This window comes from Hyla sarda, chromosome 4, assembly GCF_029499605.1.
Source record: "Hyla sarda isolate aHylSar1 chromosome 4, aHylSar1.hap1, whole genome shotgun sequence".
NCBI lineage: Eukaryota > Metazoa > Chordata > Amphibia > Anura > Hylidae > Hyla > Hyla sarda.
In genome coordinates this window covers 196450620-196458771 of record NC_079192.1, presented here as the reverse complement: position 1 = coordinate 196458771, position 8152 = coordinate 196450620, and the positions used below count along the sequence as shown (strand labels likewise).

The 8152-nt window shown below is 47.0% G+C and overlaps 1 protein-coding gene across 1 annotated transcript in view; it reads left to right on the top strand.

The window, feature by feature from the left end:
- Positions 1 to 6313: 6313 nt before the first annotated feature.
- The window catches only part of MKLN1 (muskelin 1), a 53891-nt gene continuing 52052 nt past the window's right edge, over positions 6314 to 8152 (top strand). Inside the window, exon 1 of the mRNA XM_056573193.1 lies at positions 6314 to 6962. Coding sequence (XP_056429168.1) covers positions 6889 to 6962 — 74 coding nt within the window. The 5' untranslated portion in view covers positions 6314 to 6888. The remainder of the gene's footprint in view (positions 6963 to 8152) is intronic.

Sequence of the window (8152 nt, the reverse complement as noted above, 5' to 3'; positions counted from 1 at the left end):
CTCCGGACAGTTCCAAAAATGGACAGAGGTGTCAGCAGAGAGCACTGTAGTCAGACAGGAAGGAAATTCAAAAAGAACGTCCTGTAGCGCATACAGCAGCTGATAAGTACTGTAAGGATTAAAATGTTTCCCCAGGGGAGTACTCCTTTAAGTTTTAATCAGGTGTGTTCCCTTTGGGTCTATTTTTGACAGCCTGTATTTGGGGCACGTTTCTACAATTTTTTGTATCTTGATTTATATACATCTGTATATGTATATTTCATTACCTGTCCTATTTTTGTCTCATGGAAATATGGTCAGCCATAATATGTGCAAACAAAATACTATGTGCAGGATGTTTGTTTGCTTTCTTGTTGCACCTGTACCAGCCAATTTATTTCACTTTGCCAGGAAGTGCTGACTAAGTTCAGGATACTGTCAGACTGTTCTTGGATACACATCATTAGCAAATCCCATGACTCCCCTCAGTATTATAGGGAAGCAGGTTTTCCTTTCACTTCAGCAGAGAGTGGTGAAAATCTGGGGAGTCCTTTTACTTCAGTGGGAGGTACCAAAGTGAGATGGAGTTCATTCTATACAGCATCCGAATGGCAAGGAGGAGGCCTAAACCCTTTTTAGGCCAGGATTCATTTATTAATTCATCCATGGCAAATCACAAACCAGTTGACTCAATTCACCAGTGTATCCCAGTGGGCAACAAATCAGGAAAAGAAACTCAGGCGAATCTTCCGCTAGTGTGTCCTGCCGCCTGCACGCCAAATTGGAGTGGCGGACATGAACACAAGAGGAACTTCTGGTGCAGCCCTTGTGACATCACATCTGTGCAAAAGCGCTGCAACACCAGACTGCCCAGGGGAAACATAAGCATACGCCTGAGGAACTGTAGCATGGATACTGGCTAAGTCATGGACTGGTGGGCAACCAGAGAACATGACCCAAAGTGGCCACAGGGGAAAGGAACTCAGAAGGCCAGATCTATGTCATTATTCACCTACTGACAGAACAGCAGGTACTTCTCGGTGCACATCTTCATTCTGCTAGAAAGAAACCACTTATGGCAGAAATTTTGCAGTTAATTTCACAGAAATTAATTGCCCATTTATTTTAATGGAATTCCTGCAGCAGAAATTCTGCTCTGTGAACGGGACAGCGGAATCCAATTGAAGTGCACTGCCTATAAATTCATGCAGAAATTCTGCTCTGTGAACGGGACAGCGGAATCCAATTGAAGTGCACTGCCTATAAATTCATGCAGAAATTCTGCTCTGTGAACGGGACAGCGGAATCCAATTGAAGTGCACTGCCTATAAATTCATGCAGAAATTCTGCTCTGTGAACGGGACAGCGGAATCCAATTGAAGTGCACTGCCTATAAATTCATGCAGAAATTCTGCTCTGTGAACGGGACAGCGGAATCCAATTGAAGTGCACTGCCTATAAATTCATGCAGAAATTCTGCTCTGTGAACGGGACAGCGGAATCCAATTGAAGTGCACTGCCTATAAATTCATGCAGAAATTCTGCTCTGTGAACGGGACAGCGGAATCCAATTGAAGTGCACTGCCTATAAATTCATGCAGAAATTCTGCTCTGTGAACGGGACAGCAGAATCCAATTGAAGTGCACTGTCTATAAATTCATGCAGAAATTCTGCTCTGTGAACGGGACAGCAGAATCCAATTGAAGTGCACTGCCTATAAATTCATGCAGAAATTCTGCTCTGTGAACGGGACAGCGGAATCCAATTGAAGTGCACTGCCTATAAATTCATGCAGAAATTCTGCTCTGTGAACGGGACAGCGGAATCCAATTGAAGTGCACTGCCTATAAATTCATGCAGAAATTCTGCTCTGTGAACGGGACAGCGGAATCCAATTGAAGTGCACTGCCTATAAATTCATGCAGAAATTCCAAAACGGAATGTTCACACTGAAAATCTTTGTGCGGGCATTCTGCACAGTGAGGGCGCCAAAAGAATCTGCCGGTGCTAGGACCACACAGCATGCGCCCTCTCACAGGCGGCTATGCATTTTGTACGCAATCCACACAAAGAATGAACGGGTTAATTTTTTGTGTGGACACGGAAAAAGGAATTTCTGTGCCGGAAATATCTGGCACAGAAATTCCACCATGTGCCCAGAGCAGAAGAGTCCCATTGAATTCAACAGGACACTGCTGCAGTGGAAATTCCAAGCGGAAGCCTGCACGGAATATTCGCCGTGTGAACACGGCCTTAGGTCGGGTTCAAACAGCAGAATTTCTGCACTGAATTCTGCATGAACTTATAGCCAATTCACTCCGCTAGCATTCCTGCAGCAGAAATTCTAATGTGTGAAGGGTATTGGCTATAAATTCATGCAGAATTCAGTGCAGAAATTCTACCGTGTGAACCCGGCCTTAGGAATTGAAAGGAGCTGTCTATTAAAGGGGTTATCCAGGAATAGAAAAACTGGGCCGATTTCTTTCAAAAAACGGTCCCCGTCTGTATCCAGGTTGGGTGTGGTTTAGAGATGAGCGAATTTACAGTAAATTCGATTTGTCACAAACTTCTCGGCTCGGCAGTTGATGACTTATCCTGCATAAATGAGTTCAGCTTTCAGGTGCTCCGGTGGGCTGGAAAAGGTGGATACAGTCCTAGGAAAGAGTCTCTTAGGACTGTATCCACCTTTTCCAGCCCACGGGAGCACCTGAAAGCTGAACTAATTTACGCAGGATAAGTCATCAACTGCCGAGACGAGAAGTTTGTGACGAATCGAATTTACTGTAAGTTCGCTCATCTCTAGTGTGGTTCTGCAGCTCAGTTCCATTGAAGTGAATGGAGCCAAGTTGTAATACCATACTACCAAAAAGTTTCCCCTTGGGGGTCTCCGGGAACTTAATAATCACAACAAAATTCCTTGGGGAAATAAATCCCCTCAGGGATAACCCTGACTAGAGGCACCCAAAAAAAATTTTTTTTTAATATAACAACTTTTATTGTAACAAAATTAATAAAGATTTATTAATTTTGTTAGAATAAAAGTTAAGTTTTATTAAAAAATGTTTTTGGGTGCCTCTAGTCAGGGTTATCCCTGAGGGGATTTATTTCCCCAAGATTTTGTAATACCACACACAAACTGGAGACAGATGGGGAGCGGTTTTTGAAAGAAATTAGCTAATTTTTCTATTCCTGGATAACCCCTTTAATCGAGTGCAGATCCTGTGCTCGCTTTGACTGTCCATGCTGCAGATTTAAATGTACATCCTGGTGCGATAAGTACCAAGCAGCCAGGGCGTACATTTCCTGCGTCCTCTAGGGCAGTGATTCCCATGGGATTTTGCCGTCAAATTTATTATTTATTTTAAATTTCCCGCCCCGGCCTACCGCGCCTGTGACTCACGGCGCTGCAGGAGGGGGAAGGGAAGTATGTGTGCGCTTTGCTGTGCGTGCACACACAGCATCCCCCAGCGTACCTCTGCGGCGCTCTCCCCCCTGCGGCCCAGTGAGAGTACCCTGGTGGTGTAGTGACCCGTGCCCCGGCGGTGTAGTGACCCATTCCCCAGAGTCCCCCCTCTCCCTGTGGCGCAATGAATGAGTGCTCTGGCGGTGCTCTGCCGGATTCCCATGCGATGTAATGACCCGTGCCCCAGCGTCCCCCTCCTCCCAGCGGCGCAGTGAATGTGTGCCCTGCCGGAGCAGGGACAAATGTGGAAGCTGTGCCAGATTCCAGAAAAAAGGCTTGCTTAAGGTACTGTACTCTCTCCACCCCTCTGTTACCCCTTCTTAACCCTGTCCACCCCCCTCCTGTCACCCATGTGCACCCCCCCCCATGTCCACTCCTGTCATCCTTGGCCACCCCTGTCCATTCCCCTGTAACACGTTAACCCCCCCCCTCGTCCACACCCCAGTCTACACCGGTCACCCACATTCACCCCTTTTTCACTCCTGTCCACCCTCCTGTCATCCATGTCCACCCCTCTGACCCCGTCTCCCATGTCCACCCCCTATCCACCCCTCTCTCATCCCCGTGTCACCCATGTTCACCCCCATTGTTCACCCCTCTGACCACATCCTTGTCACCCATGTTCACCCCTCTGTCCCTTTGTCACCCCTGTTACCACCTTTTCACTCCTGTCCACCCGTCACCCATGTACACTCTTCTACACCCGACACCCATGTGCACCCCTGTCTCCCATGTACACTCTTCTACACCTGTCTCCCATGTACACTCTTCTACACCCCTCTGTCTCCCATGTATACCTGTCACCCATGTACACTACTCTACACCACCGTCTCCCATGTACACCCTTCTACACCCGTCACCCATGTACACTCTACACCCGTCACCCATGTACACCCCTCTACACTCCTTTCACCTATGTACACTCCTGTCCACCACCAACACCCCTTTGTCACCAATGTACACCCCTCTGCCACCCATGTACTCTTCTACACCCATCTGTCACCCATGTACACTCCTCTACACCCCTCTGTCACCCATGTACACTCCTCTACACCCCTGTCACCCATGTATACCCCTCTGTCACCCATGTACACCCCTCTGCGGAGCCTAATAGGTTTGTTTTGCAGGTTTAACGGTGAAGAATTGTGGCTGGAAGAAACAGTCATGGTGGGGCCAGATGGAGAAGAAAAGGGAATGACGCTGATTAGAGAAGACGTCATTTGTGAGTCGGTGTCCTAAAGTGTCTGCGATGCTTTTCCCTTTCTTTTGTTCAGGAGGGGTGCCCCGTGCCAAAAAAAGTTGGGAAACACTGCTCTAGGGGGTAAAAGGACACTTAGCAAATGATGCCACCATAAAATAGCCACATGGTCATTTTTATTTAATGTAGCGACTATCAGTCTTACAAGCAGAACATTTTTAATAATTAAAAAGCTATATTTTTTTGTTTTATTTGGAGATTCTCACAAATCTGTTAATAATAATAATAATAAATAAAAAAAAAAAAAAAAAGAGAATGAATCATTTTTTTTCTTTTTTGCTGTATAAAATGGTGTAGTTGACTATGTCTTTGCAGACAACAAAGTTAACAATCCTGTTAAAGGGGTAGTCCAGTGGTGAACAACTTATCCCCTATCTTAAGGATAGGGGATAAGTTTGAGATCGCGGGGGTCCGACCGCTGGGGCCCCCTGCGATCTCTCTGCACGGGGCCCCAGCTCTCGGCCCAGATAGCGGGTGACGACCCCCGCACGAAGCGGTGACTGACACGCCCCCTCAATACATCTCTATGGCAGAGCTGGAGATTGCCGAAGGCAGCACTCCGGCTCTGCCATAGAGTTGTATTGAGGGGGCGTGTCGGCCGCCGCTTCGTGCGGAGGTCGACATGCCCCCTTCCCGCGGGCTGTCGGGGCTCCATATAGGAGATCGCAGGGGGCCCCAGCGGTCGGACCCCCGTGATCTGCAACTTATCCCCTATCCTTAAGATAGGGGATAAGTTGTTCACCACTGGACTACCCCTTTAAGGAAACAGTGAAATGTAAACCAAGCCTAAGAGGAAAAAAATGGTCTGGTTGTGCCCATAACCAATCACTCAACTCAGCTTTTATATCTTTCCGAGCTCTGGTAAAATGAAAGCTGAGCTGTGATTGGTTGTTATAAGTAAGTCACTAGTTTGTGGTCTCCGATTGATAAATCTAGGCCATTAGGCTAAGCTCACATCTGTGTCAGAGCGGAGCTGGACTGTCCCTTGCAAAACAGACACCACCGGATCCCATAGAGTTTAAAGAAAATATATTTATTTTTTTTTAATCAACTGGTGCCAGAAAATTAAACAGATTTTTTAATTACTTCTATTTAAAAATCGTAATCCTTCCAGTACTTAGCTGCTGAATACTACAGAGGAAGCTCTCTGCTGACAACTCTGTCCATTTTAGGAACTGTCCAAACATATGCTGCTCTGGACAGTTCCTAAAATGGACAGAGATGTCAGCAGAGAGCACTGTGTTCTAAAAAGAAAAGAATTTCCTCTGTAGTATTTAGCAGCTAATAAGTATTGGAAGGATTAAGATTTTTTTTAACAGAAGTAATTTACAAATCTGTGTAACTTTCTGGAACCAGTTGATTTAAAAGAAAAAACATGTTTTTCCAGCGGAGTACCCCTTTAAATTGAGTTTTCCCAGTTATATGTGGTACTTGAGCTTTCCGTATTTAGTTTTTTTTGTCGAATGTAACGCTGACGCAGATGTGAACCTAGCGCTCATACACAATCTAAAGCAGTGTTTCCCAACCCGGGCTCCTCCAGCTGTTGCAAAACTCCCAGCATGCCCAGACAGCCGAAGGCTGGAGGCGCCTGGGTTGGGAAACAATAAGCTGTCCGGGCATGCTGGGAGTTCTAGTTTTGCAACAGCTGGAGGCGCCCTGGTTGGGAAACAATAATGATGCCGAAGGCTGTCTGGGCATGCTGGGAGTTGTAGTTTTGCAACAGCTGGAGGTGCCCCGGTTGGGAAACAGTAATGATGCCGAAGGCTGTCCGGGCATGCTGGGAGTTGTAGTTTTGCAACAGCTGGAGGCGCCTGGGTTGGGAAACACTGGTCTAGAGGTAAAGTCATTATTGCATCCCTAAAATGAATTGTAATGGAACAGCAGGAGCCTGTTCAGATGAAGCGGTTAGCCGAATACAGGTATGGGCACACAGTGTACCCTTCCTCAGGTTATGGCATTGTTCTAATGTGTGCAGGAAACATCCCTTCATAGGCCAATGGGCAGACACAAGCTCCCTGCACAGTTCACCGCCATGCCTGAGCCCCGTACACGGCGGGTAAACAACCGGCGCCGTTCCAGCCGTCCTCCTCATGCTCACCTCGTGTGTGTTCCCTGTCACACATCCCGCCCACCCGGTATCTGTGTCTTTAAGAGCTGAGCCCCGCCCCCTGTCTTCCTGCTGACAAGATGGCGGCGGGGAGCAGAGTGCTGTCTTATACCGTGTACAAGTGGAGCTCGTTCTCTTCCAGTTATCTCCCGGAGTGAGTAGTCGGGGTTCTGGGCGCGGCGGATTGGTTGCCTGTGCCCGGTGGCGGTGTCCTCTGGCCGGCGTGTTGTGGTGGGCGGGAAAGGCAGGCCTGCTGGGGGTGCAGTGCTGACACTTATGACACCGGGGCTGCTCCCGGCCGGTGTGTTTGTGAGGGCCGGGTTGTCTTGTAGTCTGATACACCAGGGCATATGTATGAACGGTGATCTGCAGTACCCGCCCTGCCGCTGGGGGCGATAAGTGTAGTCCCTCCTGGTCATGTGGGGGGCAGTGTCAGCGATGTAATGGCCTGCTGACTGGCTCCTGTAAAGTTTACCTCTATTAACCCCTAACACTAACATCTAGGGGGAGATTTACCAGAACCTGTCCAGAGAAAAAGTTGCCCATAGCAACCAATCAGATCGCTTCTTTCACTTTTAACAAGGCCTCTGCAAAATGAAAGAAGCGAGCTGAGTGGTTGCTATGGGAAACAGGGCAACTTTTCCTTTGCACAGGTTTTGATAAATCTCCCTCTATGGCTCAGATGTCAATCTACCCCAATCTAAATCTGTCTGTTGTTGCCCATAATGGACTACAGTTCAGCTTTTATATCTTAATGATCTAGTAAAGTGAAAGCTGAACTCCGATTGGTTATGGGCAACTCCAGACAGATTTGGTTTTGGGCAGACTGATAAATGCAGGTTTAGGTGTTTCTTAGGGTAGGAAGGAAAACACTGGCCCTCATTTACTATTGCAAACCTGACATGTTTTGTCGGATTGTACGCCACATTGCGCCAGAAATTCTGTCTGCAACAGAATTTGCACCAGAATTGAAAAAACCCAGACTAATTCTCCATTTCGCTAAGAAAACCCAAAAAAGGGGAGTGGTCGTCTGAAAAAAAAAGGGGTGCGCTCCTGACATTTTCACAAAAACCCAACATATTTACTAAGTGTGAATGTGGTGGATTTCAGCTGAGGAAAACCTGGAAGATCAGCGTGTATGTTTAAAAAATAAATAAACAAATGTAGGGAAAGCTTAGTAAATACTGTGAGAATTATATTGTAGGGAATTAAAACCCACAAAGAAACAAACACTCCACTCTTGGTAAATAAGGGCCACTACATTCTGGTCCCCATTAATTTTATATGCCGGTATCCCTTCTGCTGCCGAACTGTCACCCCTAGTGACATATGCGCTATTTTAAG